This window comes from Alosa sapidissima, chromosome 24 (genome assembly GCF_018492685.1).
Source record: "Alosa sapidissima isolate fAloSap1 chromosome 24, fAloSap1.pri, whole genome shotgun sequence".
In the NCBI taxonomy this organism is placed as follows: domain Eukaryota; kingdom Metazoa; phylum Chordata; class Actinopteri; order Clupeiformes; family Clupeidae; genus Alosa; species Alosa sapidissima.
The window spans coordinates 28,198,829-28,225,330 of record NC_055980.1 but is presented as its reverse complement, the minus strand read 5'-3'; the positions used below and the strand labels follow the sequence as shown (position 1 = coordinate 28,225,330).

The 26,502-nt window shown below is 45.6% G+C and overlaps 2 protein-coding genes across 3 annotated transcripts in view; both read right to left on the bottom strand.

The window, feature by feature from the left end:
- Positions 1 to 210: 210 nt before the first annotated feature.
- On the bottom strand, positions 211 to 19,319 carry fbxw9 (F-box and WD repeat domain containing 9). The gene is made up of 8 exons (XM_042083975.1): positions 18,450 to 19,319; positions 18,145 to 18,289; positions 17,237 to 17,488; positions 16,360 to 16,936; positions 16,098 to 16,246; positions 7,380 to 7,583; positions 7,228 to 7,293; positions 211 to 1,140 (listed from the first exon to the last, which is right to left on the bottom strand). Exons 1-8 carry the CDS (start codon positions 18,557 to 18,559, stop codon positions 1,066 to 1,068), a joined length of 1,578 nt encoding a protein of 525 aa, XP_041939909.1. The 5' UTR covers positions 18,560 to 19,319; the 3' UTR covers positions 211 to 1,065.
- Positions 19,320 to 19,752: 433 nt separating this feature from the next.
- The window catches only part of tnpo2 (transportin 2 (importin 3, karyopherin beta 2b)), a 28,347-nt gene continuing 21,597 nt past the window's right edge, over positions 19,753 to 26,502 (bottom strand). For both annotated transcript variants that reach the window (XM_042083328.1, XM_042083327.1), the window contains 4 exons: positions 24,596 to 24,695; positions 24,394 to 24,468; positions 23,298 to 23,441; positions 19,753 to 22,998 (listed from right to left, as the gene is read on the bottom strand). In XM_042083328.1, the coding sequence (XP_041939262.1) occupies positions 23,334 to 23,441; positions 24,394 to 24,468; positions 24,596 to 24,695 (283 nt within the window). In that variant the 3' untranslated portion in view covers positions 19,753 to 22,998; positions 23,298 to 23,333. The remainder of the gene's footprint in view (positions 22,999 to 23,297; positions 23,442 to 24,393; positions 24,469 to 24,595; positions 24,696 to 26,502) is intronic.

The following is a 26,502-nucleotide window of genomic DNA, read 5'->3' as shown; positions in this document are numbered from 1 at the left end:
AGAGAGAGAAAGAGAGAGAGAGAGAGAGAGAGAAAGAAAGAAAGAGAGGGAGAGAGAGACAGAGAGAGAGGGCTTTGGCAATAATGTTGCTGAAACGTTTATACCAATAAAGCTTTCTTGAATTTAATTGAATTGAGAGACTTAGGGAGAAAGACAGACAGAGAGAGAGACTTAGAAAGAGAGAGAGAGAGTTAGGGAGAAAGACAGGAAGAGAGACAGAGAGAGACTTAGAAAGAGAAAGAGAGGAAGAGAGGGAGGAGAGAGTGAGAGAGGAAGAGAGGGGGAGAGAGGGACAGAAAGACAGTGATAGAGGAAGAAAGAGTGTGAAAGAGAGGCAATGTCCTGAAGCTCACGTGAATGTGTAAATCTGCTTTAGAGTCGCCCCTTCAGCAGGTGCTGTTCTAAAGGCAGACAAATACACACACACACAAACACACACACACACACACACAGGCCCTGATGGCACAATTTCAGCTCATAAACCAGGAGATGAGGGCATGTGTGTGATCACTCCTTCATTTTAGCACGCACACACACACACACACGAAAGAGCCTCAGTCTTCAGGACAGTCTGGCCAGAAATAACCATAGGCGTGTGTACATTCCACATAGAACATATCATAAACCCATACGCACTATACATATAGCGCACACACACACACACACAATGCTGTATATAACTCTGCTATTTATGGTCCTGGTCATGGTTAACATGCTCACACACACACACACACACACACACACACTGCTGTATATGAATCTGCTATATATTAGACATATATGTGATATACATTGTACATGGACTGAACAGCAGTCTTCTCAGGAACATCATTAGTGTGTGTGCTCCTGCTCATGGTTAAAATGCTCACACTCTAACACAAAACACTCTCTTTCTCTCTCTCACACACACTGCAGGAAAGGTCACAAACACATACTCAATAATAGCAATGTGACACAAAAACTCACTCACTCACACACACACACACACACACACACACACACACACACACACACGTCCATGTCATGTGAGCTCATGCTGTGGCTCCTGGTTAAGGGGTGGGTGGGTCACTGGGGGGGTCTCCACACTGCAACAGCCATGTTACCAGACGCCACGGCCAACACCCCCTCCTCCACACTCAGCTACAGAGAAGAGAAGAGAAGAGATGAGATAGACATGTTAATATAGGGGCCTCCACACTCAGCTACAGAGAAGAGAAGAGATGAGATGAGATAGACATGTTAATATAGGGGCCTCCACACTCAGCTACAGAGAAGAGAAGAGAAGAGATGAGATAGACATGTTAATATAGGGGCCTCCACACTCAGCTACAGAGAAGAGAAGAGAAGAGATGAGATAGACATGTTAATATAGGGGCCTCCACACTCAGCTACAGAGAAGAGAAGAGATGAGATGAGATGAGATAGACATGTTAATATAGGGGCCTCCACACTCAGCTACAGAGAAGAGAAGAGATGAGATGAGATAGACATGTTAATATAGGGGCCTCCACACTCAGCTACAGAGAAGAGAAGAGATGAGATGAGATAGACATGTTAATATAGGGGCCTCCACACTCAGCTACAGAGAAGAGAAGAGATGAGATGAGATAGACATGTTAATATAGGGGCCTCCACACTCAGCTACAGAGAAGAGAAGAGATGAGATGAGATGAGATAGACATGTTAATATAGGGGCCTCCACACTCAGCTACAGAGAAGAGAAGAGAAGAGATGAGATGAGATAGACATGTTAATATAGGGGCCTCCACACTCAGCTACAGAGAAGAGAAGAGAAGAGATGAGATGAGATAGACATGTTAATATAGGGGCCTCCACACTCAGCTACAGAGAAGAGAAGAGAAGAGATGAGATGAGATAGACATGTTAATATAGGGGCCTCCACACTCAGCTACAGAGAAGAGAAGAGATGAGATGAGATAGACATGTTAATATAGGGGCCTCCACACTCAGCTACAGAGAAGAGATGAGATGAGATGAGATAGACATGTTAATATAGGGGCCTCCACACTCAGCTACAGAGAAGAGAAGAGATGAGATGAGATAGACATGTTAATATAGGGGCCTCCACACTCAGCTACAGAGAAGAGAAGAGATGAGATGAGATGAGATAGACATGTTAATATAGGGGCCTCCACACTCAGCTACAGAGAAGAGATGAGATGAGATAGACATGTTAATATAGGGGCCTCCTCACTCAGCTACAGAGAAGAGATGAGATGAGATGAGATAGACATGTTAATATAGGGGCCTCCTCACTCAGCTACAGAGAAGAGAAGAGATGAGATGAGATAGACATGTTAATATAGGGGCCTCCACACTCAGCTACAGAGAAGAGAAGAGATGAGATGAGATAGACATGTTAATATAGGGGCCTCCACACTCAGCTACAGAGAAGAGAAGAGATGAGATGAGATAGACATGTTAATATAGGGGCCTCCACACTCAGCTACAGAGAAGAGAAGAGATGAGATGAGATAGACATGTTAATATAGGGGCCTCCACACTCAGCTACAGAGAAGAGAAGAGATGAGATGAGATAGACATGTTAATATAGGGGCCTCCACACTCAGCTACAGAGAAGAGAAGAGATGAGATGAGATGAGATAGACATGTTAATATAGGGGCCTCCACACTCAGCTACAGAGAAGAGATGAGATGAGATAGACATGTTAATATAGGGGCCTCCTCACTCAGCTACAGAGAAGAGATGAGATGAGATGAGATAGACATGTTAATATAGGGGCCTCCTCACTCAGCTACAGAGAAGAGAAGAGATGAGATGAGATAGACATGTTAATATAGGGGCCTCCACACTCAGCTACAGAGAAGAGAAGAGATGAGATGAGATAGACATGTTAATATAGGGGCCTCCACACTCAGCTACAGAGAAGAGAAGAGATGAGATGAGATAGACATGTTAATATAGGGGCCTCCTCACTCAGCTACAGAGAAGAGATGAGATGAGATAGACATGTTAATATAGGGGCCTCCACACTCAGCTACAGAGAAGAGAAGAGATGAGATGAGATAGACATGTTAATATAGGGGCCTCCTCACTCAGCTACAGAGAAGAGATGAGATGAGACAGACATGTTAATATAGGGGCCTCCTCACTCAGCTACAGAGAAGAGAAGAGATGAGATGAGACAGACATGTTAATATAGGGGCCTCCACACTCAGCTACAGAGAAGAGATGAGATGAGATAGACATGTTAATATAGGGGCCTCCACACTCAGCTACAGAGAAGAGAAGAGATGAGATGAGACAGACATGTTAATATAGGGGCCTCCACACTCAGCTACAGAGAAGAGAAGAGATGAGATGAGATAGACATGTTAATATAGGGGCCTCCACACTCAGCTACAGAGAAGAGAAGAGATGAGATGAGATAGACATGTTAATATAGGGGCCTCCACACTCAGCTACAGATAAGAGAAGAGATGAGATGAGATAGACATGTTAATATAGGGGCCTCCACACTCAGCTACAGAGAAGAGAAGAGATGAGATGAGATAGACATGTTAATATAGGGGCCTCCTCACTCAGCTACAGAGAAGAGAAGAGATGAGATGAGATAGACATGTTAATATAGGGGCCTCCACACTCAGCTACAGAGAAGAGAAGAGATGAGATGAGATAGACATGTTAATATAGGGGCCTCCACACTCAGCTACAGAGAAGAGAAGAGATGAGATGAGATAGACATGTTAATATAGGGGCCTCCACACTCAGCTACAGAGAAGAGAAGAGAAGAGATGAGATGAGATAGACATGTTAATATAGGGGCCTCCACACTCAGCTACAGAGAAGAGAAGAGAAGAGATGAGATGAGATAGACATGTTAATATAGGGGCCTCCACACTCAGCTACAGAGAAGAGAAGAGAAGAGATGAGATGAGATAGACATGTTAATATAGGGGCCTCCACACTCAGCTACAGAGAAGAGATGAGATGAGATGAGATAGACATGTTAATATAGGGGCCTCCACACTCAGCTACAGAGAAGAGAAGAGATGAGATGAGATAGACATGTTAATATAGGGGCCTCCACACTCAGCTACAGAGAAGAGAAGAGATGAGATGAGATGAGATAGACATGTTAATATAGGGGCCTCCACACTCAGCTACAGAGAAGAGATGAGATGAGATAGACATGTTAATATAGGGGCCTCCTCACTCAGCTACAGAGAAGAGATGAGATGAGATAGACATGTTAATATAGGGGCCTCCTCACTCAGCTACAGAGAAGAGAAGAGATGAGATGAGATAGACATGTTAATATAGGGGCCTCCACACTCAGCTACAGAGAAGAGAAGAGATGAGATGAGATAGACATGTTAATATAGGGGCCTCCACACTCAGCTACAGAGAAGAGAAGAGATGAGATGAGATAGACATGTTAATATAGGGGCCTCCACACTCAGCTACAGAGAAGAGAAGAGATGAGATGAGATAGACATGTTAATATAGGGGCCTCCACACTCAGCTACAGAGAAGAGAAGAGATGAGATGAGATGAGATAGACATGTTAATATAGGGGCCTCCACACTCAGCTACAGAGAAGAGATGAGATGAGATAGACATGTTAATATAGGGGCCTCCTCACTCAGCTACAGAGAAGAGATGAGATGAGATGAGATAGACATGTTAATATAGGGGCCTCCTCACTCAGCTACAGAGAAGAGAAGAGATGAGATGAGATAGACATGTTAATATAGGGGCCTCCACACTCAGCTACAGAGAAGAGAAGAGATGAGATGAGATAGACATGTTAATATAGGGGCCTCCACACTCAGCTACAGAGAAGAGAAGAGATGAGATGAGATAGACATGTTAATATAGGGGCCTCCTCACTCAGCTACAGAGAAGAGATGAGATGAGATAGACATGTTAATATAGGGGCCTCCACACTCAGCTACAGAGAAGAGAAGAGATGAGATGAGATAGACATGTTAATATAGGGGCCTCCTCACTCAGCTACAGAGAAGAGATGAGATGAGACAGACATGTTAATATAGGGGCCTCCTCACTCAGCTACAGAGAAGAGAAGAGATGAGATGAGACAGACATGTTAATATAGGGGCCTCCACACTCAGCTACAGAGAAGAGATGAGATGAGATAGTCATGTTAATATAGGGGCCTCCACACTCAGCTACAGAGAAGAGAAGAGATGAGATGAGACAGACATGTTAATATAGGGGCCTCCACACTCAGCTACAGAGAAGAGAAGAGATGAGATGAGATAGACATGTTAATATAGGGGCCTCCACACTCAGCTACAGAGAAGAGAAGAGATGAGATGAGATAGACATGTTAATATAGGGGCCTCCACACTCAGCTACAGAGAAGAGAAGAGATGAGATGAGATAGACATGTTAATATAGGGGCCTCCACACTCAGCTACAGAGAAGAGAAGAGATGAGATGAGATAGACATGTTAATATAGGGGCCTCCTCACTCAGCTACAGAGAAGAGAAGAGATGAGATGAGATAGACATGTTAATATAGGGGCCTCCACACTCAGCTACAGAGAAGAGAAGAGATGAGATGAGATAGACATGTTAATATAGGGGCCTCCTCACTCAGCTACAGAGAAGAGATGAGATGAGATAGACATGTTAATATAGGGGCCTCCTCACTCAGCTACAGAGAAGAGATGAGATGAGATAGACATGTTAATATAGGGGCCTCCTCACTCAGCTACAGAGAAGAGATGAGATGAGATAGACATGTTAATATAGGGGCCTCCACACTCAGCTACAGAGAAGAGATGAGATGAGATAGACATGTTAATATAGGGGCCTCCTCACTCAGCTACAGAGAAGAGATGAGATGAGATGAGATAGACATGTTAATATAGGGGCCTCCTCACTCAGCTACAGAGAAGAGAAGAGATGAGATGAGATAGACATGTTAATATAGGGGCCTCCACACTCAGCTACAGAGAAGAGAAGAGATGAGATGAGATAGACATGTTAATATAGGGGCCTCCACACTCAGCTACAGAGAAGAGATGAGATGAGATGAGATAGACATGTTAATATAGGGGCCTCCTCACTCAGCTACAGAGAAGAGATGAGATGAGATAGACATGTTAATATAGGGGCCTCCACACTCAGCTACAGAGAAGAGAAGAGATGAGATAGACATGTTAATATAGGGGCCTCCTCACTCAGCTACAGAGAAGAGATGAGATGAGATAGACATGTTAATATAGGGGCCTCCACACTCAGCTACAGAGAAGAGAAGAGATGAGATGAGATAGACATGTTAATATAGGGGCCTCCTCACTCAGCTACAGAGAAGAGATGAGATGAGATAGACATGTTAATATAGGGGCCTCCTCACTCAGCTACAGAGAAGAGATGAGATGAGATAGACATGTTAATATAGGGGCCTCCTCACTCAGCTACAGAGAAGAGATGAGATGAGATAGACATGTTAATATAGGGGCCTCCACACTCAGCTACAGAGAAGAGAAGAGATGAGATGAGATAGACATGTTAATATAGGGGCCTCCTCACTCAGCTACAGAGAAGAGATGAGATGAGATAGACATGTTAATATAGGGGCCTCCTCACTCAGCTACAGAGAAGAGATGAGATGAGATAGACATGTTAATATAGGGGCCTCCTCACTCAGCTACAGAGAAGAGATGAGATGAGATGAGATAGACATGTTAATATAGGGGCCTCCACACTCAGCTACAGAGAAGAGATGAGATGAGATAGACATGTTAATATAGGGGCCTCCTCACTCAGCTACAGAGAAGAGATGAGATGAGATGAGATAGACATGTTAATATAGGGGCCTCCTCACTCAGCTACAGAGAAGAGATGAGATGAGATGAGATAGACATGTTAATATAGGGGCCTCCACACTCAGCTACAGAGAAGAGATGAGATGAGATAGACATGTTAATATAGGGGCCTCCACACTCAGCTACAGAGAAGAGAAGAGATGAGATAGACATGTTAATATAGGGGCCTCCACACTCAGCTACAGAGAGGGGGGGGAGGGGGGGGGGTGAGCGAGAGAGAAGGGGGGGGGGTAGATATGTTAATGGAGGGGAGAGAGGGGGGGAGGTATATACATTGTTAATTGAAATAGGCACATTTCATCTGTCCCTCTAAAAGTCAATAAAAACAACTCATTCCTCTACACACACACACACACACACCTAAAGCTATTTCCACAGACTCACCCCGTTCACTGGCGTTGGGTTCTGCAGTGTGCACACTGTCCTTGGGGGGGCGCTAGGGAGATGCACCTGCAGAGGAGACATGAACACGGGTGTCTAACAATCATCTGTGTGTGTGTGTGCGTGCGTGCATGTGTGCGTGCTTGTGTGTGTACCCGTATGGTGCGGTCTGATGAGCAGGTGTATAGACTCCCAGGTGAGTAGTGTATGCCGGTGACCAGGTGTGTGTGTCCCACATCGAACCGGCCGATTGGACGCAGGACTCCGTGCTGCAGGGAGAAGGTGTGTATCTGGCCCACGTTATCACCTGCCCACACCTCCTGACCACAGCAGGACATGGACAACAGGAACGAACCCAGCTGGGGGAGAGAGGGAGGAAGAGAGAGAGAGAGAGAGAGAGAGAGAGAGAGAGAGAGAGGGGGAAAGGAGAGAGGGAGGGAGAGATAGGGAGAGAGAGAGAGGGAGAGGAATGGAGGGAGAGAGAGAGGGAGAGAGAGGGCGAGAGAGAGAGAGAGAGGAGAGAGGGAGAGGAAGGGAGGGAGAGAGAGAGAGGAGAGAGGGAGGGAGAGAGAGGGAGAGAGAGAGAGAGGGAGAGGAAGGGAGGGAGAGAGAGAAAAAGAACGAGAGAGTCAGGGCTCGAAATTAACTTTTTTTCTCAGTGTCCCGAAGCTGTCCCGAATTCTACTTGGCACTGTCCCGGACTTAACCACCAGTGTCCCAAATTCAAGTTCTTGTTTTTTTCCCATTCTACATAATAAACAGCATAATAATCAGTAACTTGCATCACTTAATTAACTCGTTCTGGTCCACCATGTCAGATCTGAACAATTTATTAAACACCATTTTATTAACATTAATCATCTGCTGTTTCACACAACACTCATTTTCAGAGATTGCGCTTTTGGCTCTTTTTTGAGGTTGCACTAGACGTTCTCATTGTCCATCGTTTTGACTGACAAGGGTTGTAAAACATTACGTCAATAATCTATTTTCACGTGTCTTTAATTTCAATGTCAGTTTGGTGTGATGTCATGGCCACAGATCTCAGTGAAAACAATTAGCGTGGGAAATTACCACGAAGCTGTCCGGCTACTCTCCTGCCGTGCTCTCACCCTCTTGTGCACACTCAAATGCGTTCCCAATTAAATAAAGTAGCAAAGCGGAGTTAGATCTGCTGCAACTATCCCGATGTAACAAGCTGTTTTGACATTGTAAACGTTCTCTAAGAAGAGTGTAAAGCAGTTTGCAGTAGCCACAACGTCGTCTATTGATGGAAAACATAGCGAGCGGTCTATGATAACCTAAATGCTCGGCAGGCCAGATTAAAGTGCGTGGCGGGCCGGATCTATGATAAACTAATAAATGCTCGGCGGGCCGGATTAAAGTGCGTGGCGGGCCGCAGTTTGGACACCCCTAGCCTTAGAACTGCCACAGCGAAATGTCAAATGCTAACTTAAATAACTGTTATCATTGTTATAGGCTACCTTGCAACACTATCGTTTTGTCAAATCGCAGTTGCAGTAGGCTATTTAGCTCAGCATGATATTGGTGACGTTTGTCTGTCACTGACAGAAAACACGCAGCGTTTTAGTCAGAGAGGACTGTCATCTCGTCTGTCATGAAAACAAATGCCATTTACCTGCCTGCTAGTTAGGTAAGTTAACCTCTATATCGGAAAGTGACCCATTAGGCCTACCGCCGTCACTTAATATTCATTTAACCAATTAAATGGCGGATTCCTAAGGAAACGCAAGCACCCAGCCCATTTGGGTATCTTACTATATTTGTACCAAAAATAACATTGTAGCCTACCATGATTTGAAGAGCAGTAGCCTAAACAGTGTTGTAAGGCTGCGTGTAGGCTACAAAACCACTTATTTACAGATCAGCTGGCTGACGCTGCTTTTGCCAGCTGTCCGTTACGCCAGGTCAAATGTTGTATCATTTTATCCAGACGAGAAAGATACGTTTAGATTCCCATGTGAACAGTTTAGGAAAAAAGTACCTATTTTGAAATTTGCTTTGCCATTTTTTCTACTGTCCCAGAGTTGTCCCAGACATCATTCTATTGTGTCCCGGAAGCATTTTTTATGGTCCCCGGGACATCGGGACATCGTTAATTTCGAGCCCTGGAGAGAGTTATTGAGTTTGTGAGCTCTTTCTGTCTAATTCATAGGTGCCACCTACGTCACTATCGAATAGAACGCCGCCATATTTATGACCCATCTCGCCCAGTATGGCCGCCCACACTGCACACTTGAATGTGTGAGAGAGAGAGATATGTGGAGAAAATGTCAATTTGTTATTTGTTACCCCCAGATTTCTTTTGCCCCTTATTATCTGCCCCAGGCTTGCCCCAATTGGCTTTCCACGATATATACATCTACCTTAATAACCCCTCCCCGTACAGTGGGGATAGCTTGAAGGCATTCAAGAGTAGGGGAGAGCCTGGACGATTGAAACACGGGACGAATGAAACATTCCAGTTTTCTCTCCGAGTGTATAGGCTAATGACGATGGACAGACGTCCTTCGGTCAAAACATAGAGCATGTTAACCTTTTATCAGCCAAATATCTTCCTGCTATGTCATTGTATCACGGAGTTATAAACGAGTTTTGATGCGCAAAAGTAAACTTCATTAGCGGTTACATTTTTTTGATTATTAATGAGTTTTTTTTCATTTAAAGGTTTAACTTAATGCTTATTCAGTAGACCATTTAGTGTTCTCCACAATCTCAGACTTTCATATCGCATGCTTGTTTACATGGAAAGCAAAACAAGCTATAGTGACATATGTCTTTGTCGGATGAGGCTGTAACTCCATGTATTTAATTAAATGCACAAATATCTGTGTAAACAATCATTTATGGAGGTGAGACATAGAAAAACAGTTTTAGGAAGATGAAAATACATTTGGGCCCACCAGGTAGGGGGTTGAGTTTTCCCATGTTATCCTATGGAGACTGACGGCCGGTGGGTCGTTAAACCTACTAAATGGATGTGCAGTGGCCTAACCCACCTAAAAACCTAGTGAAACGACATTTTCAACAATATAAACATGATATAAATGGGAAAGCTTACCGTTCTAGCTATAAACATGGCAGAATCATCCACAGGGCATGATATTTCAAAAACCGCTTCATACACGCTTCACGATGATGGCAATGTTATCAGACATGCAGAAGACGTATAGCCCTGCAACAATCTATCTAAAACTAGATGTACCGCATAGCGGTACAAAATATGACCGCCGCTCAGTCCTGTACATCCGTTCCGCGAAAATAAATCACACTTCAATTTGTCTCCATATTTTACTCCATCCCCCACTCTTGAAACTTTTGTGTATGCTTGTTTGGCATGCCTGAGTGTGTGTGTGCGGCTGCACAGAAAGTAGCCTACTGGTGCTGAAAAGATGAATAGATTGTAGAATAGCCAAAGAAGATGTAGCATTGTTATAAAACCTTTAACATCTCTAAACAATCACAAGTAGGGCAGTTCATCACAGTTCATCCATTGCAACTGGATTGATGAAAGGTCACTTACACCTGTAGGCTACATTGTATTTGGGAAAAGCAAAAGGTATCAGCATAATGTTATTTATTTATTTATTTTTTATGTATTTATAAACAAAAACATCTCTGTCAGTTCCATGCCGTTTTCAACAGCTATCAAAAACAAAGGTCATTTTTGGATGGATGGATTTTTTGTGAATGTTTCTTCTTCTACATAAGATTTTAGTCATCTTTAGTTCATGTAATACTTTATTGTTAATGCACAAATTAAGTAACAGTAGTCTGAAACGTTATTGTTAATGCACAAATTAAGTAACAGTAGTCTGAAACGAAATGCTGTTTTACATCTAACCAGTGGTGCAAATAACTGACATGTCCAAATGGGCCTTGATGAAATGCGTCGCTAGACTGTTCATACACATTTTAACGGGCCAAAGTTGAAGAGCTTTTGTCCGTGCAAATATAGGCTGATTCATGTTCCCTTGCATTGTGTAACTGAGGTCCATGGCTAGTCTGGCTTTCATCAGACCAAGCTCAATCTTTTAAGAAATCAAAAAATAAATAGCGGGCAGATCAGGCTGGGTTCACCCAGCCTAGTCCATAGGCACCCGATATTGTTTAATTTTCCGATTGAGATATCTACGCTCTGGCTATTCTAAATGCAAAAATGCATCAGGGAGTTATGACAAAACGGTAACTAACAAACTAGATCCTAATAGAAAGCTGTTAGCTTCCCTAAGCTACAGGTAGGATTAGGCTATAAGGTAGGCCTATTTACAACATAAATTGTCAATAGGCTATGCTGGCGACACAAATAAAATCTCCTTTGGAAACCAATGGTTTACGCCTTACAGTATCAAGCGGACTTAAACTGCCATATCGTGGCGAAAAGTTGTAATAACATTCACGCAGCTCCATGAGTCAAGGAAAGCGCGAATGAAGTAGGCCTAGCCACTTCTAAATGGGACCCACTACACAGTAGCTTAAGGTGTGTTGCTAAAGCAGCCATAATGAAATTAAGGTGTCATTGTTTGGATACTTCACACACACGTGCTTTTTCATTTCAGACTACAACTACCAAGCTGGAATCAAAGCACATCGATTCCCCTCTCACACCCTGCACGCACTTAAAACAAAATAAACAGGCGTCTCAGTCTCACGCATGTATAGGCAAAACTGTATCAGACCGGTGTAACGTTGGTAAATCTTCCATTGCACAGAATGATTTTGTAGCACGTGCAATAAATGACAGTCGAAAGATACAAACAGTGCTGCTATCAATTTGCTTGGTATAACCGCATTTATAGTTTTCTACAAATGCAATCAATCAAATGGGCCTCCATCACTCAACCAACGCTAACGGTAACATTACCTAGGTCCTTATTACAAGATTAACGTACCTGCAGTAAAAACCAAGCATGTCCGATAAACATCCTCAGATTTATTTCGGCTTCAAGAAGAAATGGGAATTACACTTCATGTGAACATCGTCCTATCCTTATTAGATGTTCGCTGCGGTAAATTACAGTCCTTGTAGGAAGCGGATTGTTTTTCCAACCCACTTTTAACTTCCAACAAAATTACGTCTCACTGCAACGATGCGCCATCTAGTGGACAAATGACTACTTATCGCCAATACAGAAAATGCAGCCATGATGATGATGATGAATATTTATTTTGGCTTTCTTTTAATCCTACTGAATTTGTAATTATGTATCGGCCGTTCTAATACCGATAGTATGTGGGTGCCTGTGTGTGTGCATGTGTATATGTGTGCACCGCCATTTACAGGCCAATGAGTGTACAGTCACTAAATGTACACATAACCTAATTTTTTTAGACCCCCCCATGGATGAAATTCTACGAAACTGGGCATACCCCCAGAGAATGCCAGGTCAATCATACACATAAAATTTGGTGCAGTTCTGAACATCTTAACTGAAGATAGGGGCGATTAAAGCAGAATAATATTGCATTTTCATTTTTTACCGGGGGGGTGGGGGTGCAAATCACAAATGAGTGATTATGAGCCAGGTTGATGTGGGCCCTTGAGACCAACATACCATAAAAGATTCTTCATCCTCAGTGCCACGGTTCAGGTAGTTATTTAGGAAAAACTGTTTTTTTTGCGGTTCGGGGGGCCCAGCACGGGGAGGGGGGGGGGGGGGGGGGGGGGGCGGGGGTTGTGGTGTTGGTCCCCGGGGACGAAATGAAATTTTTCCGTAAAAGTCTAGTGGGGCTACATACCCACCAAATTTCCCGGGTATCAATGACCAAAAATTCAGGAAGTAGATGACGGGAAAAATTCTTGAATTGTGTGCATGTGTGCGTGTACAAGTTTATGTTTATGTGTGTGGGTGTGTGTGTGTGTGTGTGTGTGTGTGTGTGTGTGTATGTGCGTGCTTGTGTGTTTGCCTGCGTATGTGTGTTTGTGCATGTGCATGCATGCGTACATATGTCTACTGTGTGAGTATGTGTCATACGTATGATTACTGTAAATTGTAGAAATCTGGGGTATTTCTGTATATATTCTGATGTGTTCATCTGTGTTACTTTTGTGTTACTTTTTGTGTGTAGTAGAGACGTGGAGAGGTACATGCCATTGTTTGTGTCTGCACATAGGATTTACCATCAACAGGTCAGACTGCCATGTTCCTGGCCGTAGTCATAGCATGGGCAGAATGAGATATCACCTTGTTATTCTGTTTTCAGGGCTAGTACTTTTCCTATTATTTTTGAGCTATGGCTGGTACCTTCCACGTTGGCATGATTTACGTTGATATGATTTTAGTATAACAGGCTTTGTCTCAGGTTTGGACTTCGAGACGGATCGAGGAAGCGACTCGGGGAGCATCTTATGCCAAGACGCTCAGCAGCAGCCCGCTTCTACTAACTACCACACCTGTTAGACTCTGTGCAGTTTTACTGTTTGAGACTTAGCCTGTGCTCGGTTAGTGAGTGTTGTACCATCTACAATAAATTCTTTTAATCACCGATCCTGATCCAGCCGTCAAGCTTTATTGACCATCTTCAGTACAGACATCAGAACTAAAACACAACGCAAAACGATCGTGAATCCAACAAAATGTATGTGTGTGCGTGTGTATCTGTTTATGCACATGTGTGCACATGGAATGGGTTAACATGACCCCTGGAGGCAAACATACGGAAAAAATTGGTCATCCTAGGCCCTACAGTTCTCAAGATATTCACAGAGAACTGTGTCTGCCCTACCCTCCTTTCGGGGGGTCCAGTCCAGCGGGGGGGCTACAGATCAAAACGAAAAATGATGGTTCCATGCTATCCATGTGGGGGTACATGCCCACCAAGTTTTGTGTACCCCGGTCTTTCAGTGTCCCGGGAATCCTTGTTGGTGTACGTCACTAAATGTACACATAAATTATTTTATTGTAAGGCCCCCCATGAACGAAAGTACACAAAACTTGGCATGCATTCGGAGGGTGTCATAATGATCCTACACTTTTAATTTCGTGCAGTTTTGACCTTGTCAGCCAGAGATATTGTGATGAAAACACCTAATTTTTTGCTTTTTAATTTTTAACTAGGTGGCGCTATACATGAAATAAGTGGTAATGGGATGGGTTGACATACCCCCTTAAGACCAACATACATAAAAAAGGTGGACCTCCTAGGCCCTACGGTTCTCGAGATATTCACAGAAAACTGTCTCCGGCCACCTACAGGCCAGTTGGTGTATAGTAACATAAATTAATTTATTGTGTGGCCCCCCATGAACGGAATTCCACAAAACTTGGCATGCATACAGAGGGTGTAATGATCCTACACTTCCAATTTCGTGCAGTTTTGACTATGTTAGGTCAGATACCTTCAATTATAACACCTCATTTTTACTTTTTTGTGTTTAACTAGGTGGCGCTATACATGAAATGAGTGGTTATGGAATGGGTTGACATGGCCCCTTGAGATCAACATACAAAAAAAAAATGGTCCTCCTAAACCCTACGGTTTTCGAGATATTCACAGAAAACTGTGTCTGCCCTACCCTCCTTTCGGGGGGTCCAGTCCAGCGGGGGGGCTACAGATCAAAACGAAAAACGATGGTTCCATGCTATCCATGTGGGGTTACATGCCCACCAAGTTTCGTGTACCCCGGTCTTTCAGTGTCCCGGGAATCATTGACGGAAATTTGGGCATGCGAAAAAGAAAAAAAAGAAAAAAAAAAAAAAAATCTGACTAAACCTATACGACCGCCGCTTCGCTGCGCGGCGGTCATAATAACACCTATTGGGAGTAGCCTACCATTCATGATATGTAGTAAAAATGTTGAAGTTCTGGGACCTTTACATCGCTTAAACTGTATGTTCATTCGTCCCCTTATGTTGTTTCAACTGTCCCGACCAGAAGGGACGAATGACACACGCACGTCCCACTTTCACTGTAGCCTAATAATTCCTGAACGCTTTTGTTTACGTTTAATTAAAGTGTTTCAACTGTCCCGGCTCTCACCTACTGATGCCTATCAATATGCTGTGTGACTGGATGGGTCAAAAACGTGAAAGTGCGGCACCTGGCCACCAAGGATTTATATTTAATCATGGGAAACGTAAGTATTATGTAAAAACAATTCAAATATATGATTTTGGTGGTAGTTTACTCTGACTAGGTACATGTAGTAGCGAGTTGTTAGCTAAGTGGCTAACAGCTAGCAAGCTACCACTCATTTTAGTGTCATTTAGCTCACAGCTAGCTGTCATTAATCTGAATAATGTTCTTTAATGTAAGATGTGTTTATACGTATTTTATACAGTCCATGGTTTATACTCATTGAAAGAACATGAAGGGAAGGGAAACGAGGCGATTGTGACTTTATGGGAGCAGTTTGTGGTGGGTTATCAGCTGTTAGCTGTCAGAGTTAGCTGTTGTGTGACCACTGAGCGGCTAAGCGGCGCAAATCGGTCGTAAAGATGGCGGCGCAAAGCTACAGTGACGTCATGTGACACAAACGAATAAGACTTCTCTACTTTTAAGTTTAGGTTTTTGAACATTCTAAGTTCCGCAACAATTGAAGGTTCTAAAATTCTATGTTGAATTCAATGAACCCAGATATTCTTTAGAACGTTTGTTTCCCAACATTCCCGTCACAACCGGTGTGACGGTAATCCTTTAAGGGTTAAACTGAGACATCATCTACAGGTAGCAGTTAAATACTCAGTTTGTGCTACACTTTGCTGACTGGGAGCGTGCGTGTGTGTTTACGTTAAGATATAGCGCTTGTGAGAGTGTGTGTATTGTTTAGTTTAGCTGTCATACAGGGCGATGGTGTTGTCTTTTCCTCCAGAGATGCTGCAGCGTTTGTTCGTGCATGCGTGCGTGCTTACCGTGACCTTGTTGAGTAGTTTAGCGGCGCGTCTATCGTACAGGGCGATGGTGTTGTCTTTTCCTCCAGAGATGATGTAGCGCTCGTTAGCCTCCATGCTCAACACCGCACTGTTGTGGAGCTGCAGAGTCTTCACCAGGGGCTGTGATGCTAGATCACACACACACACACACACACACACTTTAAGATGAGGTCATCACAGACTCCATAGCACAAAATGAGTTGACAAAAAAGCTAATGATCGTACACACACGCACACACACCTCTGTGGTCGTAGACTCTGATCTTCTTGTCGTGAGAGCCGGCGAGCAGCGCGTCCGGTTGCCATGAGAGACAGATGACGGGCGCGCGGCCGGTGATCACTCCCCTGGGCGCTCCGCTGGCGGCGAGGTCCCAGAGCCGTATGGTGCTGTCGAACGCGCCGGATGCCAGTAGCCCCTCGCGCTGTGCCAGGCACCACACCCACCCGCTGTGGGCCCCCGCCCCACCCGACGCTCCCAGCGTGTGCAGCAAACGACCCCGCGAGCCCCCTGACCCCGACCCTGACCCCACCCTTGACCCCGACCCCAACCCTGACCCCTCGGGCTCGGCCCGCAGGTCCCACAGGTTGACATTGCGGTCGCGAGATCCCGTGGCGCATAGCGCCCCCTGGCCCCCGAACAGCAGCACGGAGTGGACGTCGGCGATGTGCCCCGGGGGCAGCGAGAAGCGCTCCAGAGAGGGCAGTGAGTCCTCCTCCTCCTCATGCACCTCCTCTCGCCGCTCCACCTCCATCTCCACCACGTCTCTCTCCTCCACTCCTCCTCCTCCTCCCTCAGGCTGCCTCCTCACCTCCTCCTCTCCTCTCTGTGCCTCCACTCCTGCTCTTCCTCCCTGCTCCTCCTGCTGGCGTCTCTCCTCTCCTGCTCTCTCCTCCACTCCTCCTCCTCCTCCTCCTCCTTCAGGCTGCCTCCTCACCTCCTCCTCTCCTCTCTGTGCCTCCACTCCTGCTCTTTCCTCTCCTGCTGCTCCTTCAGGCTGCCTCCTTCCCTCCTCCTCTCCTCTCTGTTGTTCCTCCTCCTCTTCTTCTTCTCCTCCTCTCCTCTCCTCTGCAGCCTGCACCTCCTCCTCCTCCCTCGCTCCCTCCCGCCCCTCCGGCACATTCCTCTCTCCTCCTCCTGCTGCGCCTCCTCCTCCTCCTCCTGCGCCTCCTCTCTCCTCCTCCGTGGTGCTCCCCCGCTCCCCCAGGCTGCTCCAGAGGCCGAGGAGCTGCTCCATCTCCAGGCAGGCCGCTGCCCAGTCCAGCTGGTCCCTGGGCCCCACGGGGAAGGAGGCCGCGCCCCCCACCAGGCGCTGGGCTCTGTGTTGCCACGCCGACGCGTCCTCGCCAACCTCACCTAGCACACGGCACACCTGGGGAGAGGGGGAGAGAGAGGGAGGGAGAGAGAGAGAGAGAGCTGTTTAAAACGACATCATCAACCTCACCTAGCACACGGCACACCTGGGGAGAGGGGGAGAGAGAGGGAGGGAGAGAGAGAGAGCTGTTTAAAACGACATCATCAACCTCACTCAGCACGCCTTCGCTACTGGACCATTTTTTATGCTCAAGAGCCAACTCGGTCTTTCTGTGGCCTGTCGGTCAGGAAGTCAAGGATCCAACTGCACAGGGAGGAACTGATGTTCAGGTCTCTCAGTTTCATGAGTCTGGATGGAACTATGATGTGAAAAGCAGAGTTGTAGTCGATGAAGAGCACCCGTACATAGGTGTTTTTCTTATCCAGGTGAGAGAGAGCAGTGTTCAAAGCAAAAGCTATCGCATCGTCTGTGGACCTGTTTGGCCTATAGGCAAACTGGAGTGGATCTCATGTAGAAGACAGGGAGGATGTAATATGATCTAGAACTAACTGCTCAACACACTTCATGACAACAGAGGTGATAGCAACGGAGAGAGACCGGTTTAGAATGTCATAACAACGCTGCATCCCAGCGCTAAGGCCACAAGGCTTTCATTAACTGTACCACACTGCCATCCTGTCGCTGCGGCAACCTCCAGTGACTGCGATTCTCACCTGTGGCAGGACGTTGATGATGCACTGGGCAGGTAAGTGGGAGGCGATCCGGGTCACCATCTCCCATGGCAACGAGAGTAAACCAATCCCATCACTGCAAGGAGAGGGACTCTCGGGCCTGGAGCACCCAGAGCCCACACACAGCCTACAGAACACACACACACACACACACCGGATTGGCAAACGCCATAGCGTACAGGAAAACATACATTACATTTCAGCGTCCCACAGTAGCCCATCCTTCATTAAAACTAAAGTGTATACCAAATCTAACTACTGAATACTAAGTAGAGGTACATCCTTACCGCATCTGATCCAGATGAGCGATGCCATCGCTATCTGACTCCCCGGCGCTGGATGCCGTCTCCCGGCCACCACTACTCCCCGTCTCGCCTTTACCCTCGATCTCCTCCATCACCGAGTTATCAACCCGCGATAATCCCAATACCAACCCAGCACGTCTCGTTACAGACTCGACGGTGCTTTCTTCCTATTTCAGCTTAGAATAAAGAAATATGCTAAGTTAACTACATTTCTACCCCAAAGCGGTTCCACGTAGCTCGAGCAAAGTCCAAAACAGCTGACATAAAAACAATGGAAGCCAACCACCTGCTTAAACGGTTAACGCTATCCTTATCTTTAAAAAAGACGACACCCCAGTTTGTTTACCCCTTACCTTCGAGTCGGGGCACCTCCCTTGTTTGTGCCGACCTTGCATGCAGTATTTGATGGTCATATCATAATGCAAGTTAGGCTTACTGGAACACACTATCCGTCTTAGGCGTACAAAACAAACTATTTAGTGACAGTAAAGTCCTGTCAGGTTTGATTGCATACCCCGCCTCGCCTATTATTGCCTGTCGACTGTAAGTTACGCGGCTAACTGTTAGCTTGCTAGAAATGTATCCCTTTCACGGGATTTTTAATAACGCCATCTATATTGTCAGCCACATTATATCCAAGCAGATAGTAACTTAAAGATAAAGGTGGTATTTTAGTTTAATGTTCCTTTGTCTTTTGTTTGTACTTAGAACATGAAGTTGGTAATAACAGTTGACTCATTCAAACTATTGTTTATGTCACGTATGTCATGACGCAATCAATCCGCGACTTTAAAGGTTCAAGAAGTGTTCATTTCAGACTAGACGTTACATATCTAGAAAAGAGCAAAACCGCATTAACTCGCTAAAATACGAGCAACAGTAGGCTAAAGGCTATAGACTAACTATGCATATTCAGCTCTAAACGGACTAATTAGGCATATTTCGCTCTAACAGACTAAGCTAGAACTTTTCAATCCAGCCGCATCAGGGGCAGACTTGGCTGGACTACAGCCCCACACCATCATCAACCAGGACCGGCCTTGTACAGTCGTCCCGGCCTCTATTAAATGTCTGCGGTAAGGACACCTTGACTGGAGACACTCTAAAGACTTCGCCTTAAGGCTGTTCTTGATGGCAAGGACGGAGTACCCACAGGGCAACCTTATCTGCGTGAGTGCGAGTGATTGCCCACCCATGTCTCCGTAATCAACATAGGCCTCAGCTCTGTCCATGAGGCTGAGACAGCAAGCACAATTTCCACAAAGACAGACACACACACACGGAATAAGAGTCTGAGAGTTTGTATTTTCTAGCTTGGTAGAAAACCTTTTATTCCCCAATTATTGAAGTAAAATAGAAATGCTAAGTTTGATACACAAGTTTACATGGAACTTGCACCACAGTTGAGGGAAAAAGAAAGAAAAAAAAAAAATAACACAGAATGCATCTGTCAGACTGGGGGTGTAATTAAACAGGAAGAAACTGAAGTGTTTGGGTGGCGATCCCCGCTGTCAAGGTTCTGCACCAAGCCCCCGGCTCCCATCTGCGCACAGCTAAACAATAAGATCCGCTATAAAACAACGAAAACAAAACAAATTCTTTAAAATAAAAAGAACATTAGTGGAAAATAAAACTTTTAAAGTCTAAAAAAAATTTGTGCACGGCTGCACAAAATAAAAATATAAAACACTGTGAAAACAATAAAGCAAAAAACATAAATAAAACGTTAAAAAAAAAAGTAAATTTAACAAAAAAATGAAAAATAAACATTTTCTGCATTTCGCTTTTAAAAGGGGGAGAAAAAAAATCGTCAACATGTAAGGAAGGAAAACAAAAATCTCATTTCATATTTCATGAGGTGCAAGCTCTCCTGGTTCTGTGTTGGGGGAGTCACGTCTTCAACAGTAATGAGAGAGAGAGATGCACGATGCTACCAGCTCTATACCCCCCCCCCCCCCCCCCCCCACTCTAAGGGTTTCCTGAATCCCCACAGGTAATCAAACAGCCCTTAGACGAGATGTCTCCCCTCCCACACCTGCCGCCACCCACCTGGTGTTGTCCTGAACATGAAAGCTGCCTAGAAAAGTGTAGCACGTGGTCTACAGGGGCAACCCCTCGCCTGAAGCCACCAGGAGGAAGAGTGGCGCTCAAACAGCAACTAACCACAAAAAGAGAGTCAAGTGTCCACTATCCAGCTCCAGTGAGCAGCGGCGGCTAAACTAAAGTGTGAAGTACGACGGCCCCTAGGAGGCCAGATAGCCCAACTGCAGCCTTCATGAGAAGCCCTTGGTGTGGCACCCATCCGTATGATGCGCACCGTCCGGCACACAGAGATCGGGTCGGGGGCCGTCCAGAGATTGGGTCGGGGGGCTGCTGCAGAGCCTCTGAACTGGTTTAGCTGCAGAGCCTCTGAACTGGTTTAGCTGCAGAGCCTCTGAACTGGATTAGCTGCAGAGCCTCTGAACTGGTTTAGCTGCAGAGCCTCTGAACTGGTTTAGCTGCAGAGCCTCTGAACTGGTTTAGCTGCAGAGCCTCTGAACTGGATTAGCTGCAGAGCCTCTGAACTGGATTACCAAAACAGAGAGTGGAAGAGCCACAGCGGAAGCGGATCTCAAAAACGGAGATGGAGAAGCAGGCGTGGAAGTGGACACCATCTGACCTCCGAGTAAACTCTGACCCCACCCATCCTTCCCAGAGCAGGACTAGTCTAAGCCCAACAGCACCCTCATGTCCTCACCCACACTCCTAGAACCGCACCTCGCCTGTTCTAGAGGCCCCAGCACTGTGGTGCTCCAGCACACTCCTTGGCACCAGATCCTCTCCTAGAACCTCAACGTTCTACTAAGGAACATCAGTTCTTTTAGGACAATATTTGTTCTTTGTGTTTGCTTCACAGATGAACAAACCAGATGCAGTCAGGAGTTAAGGTTGCTCATTACTAGAACACGAGGGTGAGGAACCCTGAAGCCATCCTGGAGAACATCTCGTCTCCGTGTTGGATACTGTCTAAATTTCGGAAAGAAATTCCCTAAACGGTTCTATTATCCCAATTCCCTACTGAATTGTGTGAACGGAGACTAGTTGGGAATCTAGGCTACATGTGTCTACGGGGGGAGAACTGAAATTCCTTAAAAAGAGAAAAAAAGTGCATTTTTAAAAAACAAATAAAAAAATGAAACAAAACATTCTGGAACCATCTTATTGATGCCTTATTGTGATGATTTAGTCCATAGATACATCTTTAAAAAGCAGCAGCAGCGAGTTGATTGTGGTTAACTACAGTATGGGCTTGCATTGTGACTACCATGTTTAGAGTGTTGGCGTCCGACCCCCATGCAGACGGAGGACCTGACCAGGTCTGCCCAGAGCTCAATCTCAAGTATTCAATACACATCTTCTCAGGACACACACACACACGCTACCTCAGCATTTACCCGCCCACTAGTACTCAGAGCTACACACATCACATCGGAGGAGAATGATCTAAACCTGCGGACAACCACTACCAAGGCCCAAATGCGCTTACACACACACACACACACCTTGGCTCTGAACCACGGCTGGGTCTCCCTTGGATACCACTCATCACCTGTGCATTGCTACGGTAACAGTCGCTATGACGATGCTCATTTCCTCCCTGGGACCCCGCCCACAGCATGGCCAAGGGGAAGGGACTCGTCTCAGGTTTCCTAGGCAACAGGGGGTGGTGTGGGGGGACTGACAATGCGTCTAACAGCATGACTGCAGAGAAAACAGTCTAGATCGCCCCCTGCAGGCTGGAGGAGTGATGTGCACTGACCACAGGAGGATTACATGAAATGGGGGGTGGGGGTGAAGTCACGAACAGCAGTGGACCCCGGAACCGGGCCCGAGTGGACCCCGGTGGGAACCGGCTACCTGCAGGATATGGGCCACAAGCGACTGAGCGGCACAAAGATGAGTGGAGCTAGCTGCCCTCCCTCCCTCCCCTTTACCAAAAGAAAAGACAAGACACCTGTAGGAGCATCTGAGGTTGTGGAATACCTAAAGCCCGCCAGTGGGGGGCGCTAAAGGATTTTTGGCTCTACAGTCCAGCCAATAGCGCGGCATGTTATTGACTAGTGAATGACACACACACACGCCTGAGTACATTGTGTGTGTGTGTGTGTGTGTGTGTGTGTGGCTATGGCTGGAAGGATAATTGCCTGCATGCCCTCCCACCCACCTTAACCCCTTGGCAGAGGCCACACCCCCTCTAACCCATATGGAGAACTGAGAGCCAATCAGGAGCCCTCGCCCGTTCCCATGTCGTCATTTACCCAACCCAGTGTCGTCATTACAACAAGACTCCGCCCCCCTCCCCACTCCCCTTACAGACACACACACGCATCAGAGAGAGGTTATGTGTGTGTGTGCGCGTGTATGCATGTATGTATGCGCACGTGTGTGTGTGTGTGTGTGTGTGTGTGTGTGTGTGGCGACGTCACAATCCCTCTCCCTCGGTCAGGGAAGCTGAGCACAGACATGGAGGAGCATCCTTCTGCAGGTGGCCCTACAGGAGCAAACACACACACACACACTTTAGTACAATTATTTAGAGCACGTTGCACCATGGACACACACACACTCAGACAGACAGACAAATTAACACACACAAGTTATTTAAAGCCACTATGTCCTACACACACAGTTACCGCTCAGGCTCAGTGTGTCTGGAGTGTGTGTGTGCTAGACGCCGTAGTTACCTCTCAGGCGTGCCGCGTGTCTGGAGTGTGTGTGTGCTAGACGCCGTAGTTACCTCTCAGGCGTGCCGCGTGTCTGGAGTGTGTGTGTGCTAGACGCCGTAGTTACCTCTCAGGCGTGCCGTGTGTCTGGAGTGTGTGTGTGCTAGACGCCGTAGCAGGTGGACAGCCGCTCCTTCAGTAGTGGTGGAAACTGCTCTGAGAACTGCTGCCAATTCTCCTCCCCGACCTGGTCCTTAAAACCGTGCAGAATCTGGCACGAGAGAGACAGTGAGAGAGTGTGTACGCATGCACACACACACACACTACGCATGCACACTACACACACACACTACACACTACACACACACACGCAGAGAAGAGTTCTCACCGATCTGAGCCCTGTACCTCAAAGCACACGTTAGCTGCTTGTAGACCTTACACATATCGTAAAAAGATACGCTTGTAACTCAAATGATTCGCAAGTCTACGCGCAACGTAAGTTAAGAAAAGAATTACGACTGCTTCAGACCACACGTAATGCTGTCGTAAGTGAACAACCTAGGATAACCTACCTATGACTGCTTCAGACCACACGTAATGCTGTCGTAAGTGAACAACCTAGGATAACCTACCTATGACCGTCGCCTGCATTCACGCCCGTCCTCTTGCATTCTCTTCGCCTCGTTACTTAAGCAAGCATTTGTTTCCTGCCATTGATCGTCCTCATTGCTCCTGATCATCCAGCTATTTAAAGTGTTTACTTCTGTTTTCACGTCCCAAATCTTTCTAGAACATCTCGTGTTCGTCAGCTTGAGAATAAAATGTTTTTATTCCTCTCTACCCCAGGGCCAATTATTTCATTATCCTCAGCCGTAAAGAGCAGCTTGAACAGTGGCAGCGTAATTCACCCGTCGTTGTCAGGGAGAAACGGAGTGGACGCAGATTCCCTAGTTACCACAACATTTACGATTGTTTCTCTTTCGAGTTACAGTTCTAAGTTCCGGCGCATCTTACGCGTGACTTTCGAAAAGTTAGTTACACCCGGATCATTATGATTTACGAGTTACAGGGCCCTGGTCCTTAAAGCCAAGACAATGAATTGCAGGCGAGTCACATGGCATACACATTTATGAAATATCCATATACATCTTTACAAAGTTCAAATTCTATACAAAACCAGTTCTACATTACACACACACACACAATTTTAAGCTAGTGTTTACCTTATAGAACATGTCTCTCAAGTCATCCTTTGGACTGACCCACGATGCCACTGCATCGCAGAAGAAGATAAAGTCCTGCACACACACACACACACATAAACCAACGTTATTGAAGTACTCAACACCCGATTGTTGGACCTCTAATACATGCCAAGACCACATCCTTCCTGATCCAGTTACACACACACACACACACACACACCTGGACCACGCCGCCTGGATTGACACCAATCATCATGCAGATTCCGCGAAATGCCGAGTCTTTCTCCTCGTTGTCACGGATATTCCTCAAGGATGAGCACCTGCAAAATCAACACACACAGAGTTCAGAGAACACACACACACAGAGTTCAGAGATCTATATAACTCAGCTCAACACACACACAGTTCAGAGATGTATATAACTCAGCTCAACACACACACACACACACACACACAAACACACAGTTCAGAGATGTATATAACTCAGCTCAACACACACAGTTCAGAGATGTATATAACTCAGCTCAACACACACACAGTTCAGAGATGTATATAACTCAGCTCAACACACACACAGTTCAGAGATGTATATAACTCAGCTCAACACACACACACACACACACACACACACAGTTCAGAGATGTATATAACTCAGCTCAACACACACACACACACACACACACACACACAGTTCAGAGATGTATATAACTCAGCTCAACACACACACACACACAGTTCAGAGATGTATATAACTCAGCTCAACACACACACACAGTTCAGAGATGTATATAACTCAGCTCAACACACACACACACAGTTCAGAGATGTATATAACTCAGCTCAACACACACACACACACACACACACACACACACACACACACACAGTTCAGAGATGTATATAACTCAGCTCAACACACACACACACACAGTTCAGAGATGTATATAACTCAGCTCAACACACACACACAGTTCAGAGATGTATATAACTCAGCTCAACACACACACACACAGTTCAGAGATGTATATAACTCAGCTCAACACACACACACACAGTTCAGAGATGTATATAACTCAGCTCAACACACACACACACACACACACACACAGTTCAGAGATGTATATAACTCAGCTCAACACACACACACACACACACACAGTTCAGAGATGTATATAACTCAGCTCAACACACACACACAGTTCAGAGATGTATATAACTCAGCTCAACACACACACACACAGTTCAGAGATGTATATAACTCAGCTCAACACACACACACACAGTTCAGAGATGTATATAACTCAGCTCAACACACACACACACAGTTCAGAGATGTATATAACTCAGCTCAACACACACACACACACACACACACACAGTTCAGAGATGTATATAACTCAGCTCAACACACACACACACACACAGTTCAGAGATGTATATAACTCAGCTCAACACACACACACACAGTTCAGAGATGTATACAACTCAGCTCAACACACACACACACAGTTCAGAGATGTATACAACTCAGCTCAACACACACACACACACACACACACAGTTCAGAGATGTATACAACTCAGCTCAACACACACACACAGTTCAGAGATGTATATAACTCAGCTCAACACACACACACACACACACACACACACAGTTCAGAGATGTATATAACTCAGCTCAACACACACACACACACACACACAGTTCAGAGATGTATATAACTCAGCTCAACACACACACACACACAGTTCAGAGATGTATATAACTCAGCTCAACACACACACACAGTTCAGAGATGTATATAACTCAGCTCAACACACACACACACAGTTCAGAGATGTATATAACTCAGCTCAACACACACACACACAGTTCAGAGATGTATATAACTCAGCTCAACACACACACACACACACACACACAGTTCAGAGATGTATATAACTCAGCTCAACACACACACACACACACAGTTCAGAGATGTATATAACTCAGCTCAACACACACACACAGTTCAGAGATGTATATAACTCAGCTCAACACACACACAGTTCAGAGATGTATATAACTCAGCTCAACACACACACACACACACACACACAGTTCAGAGATGTATATAACTCAGCT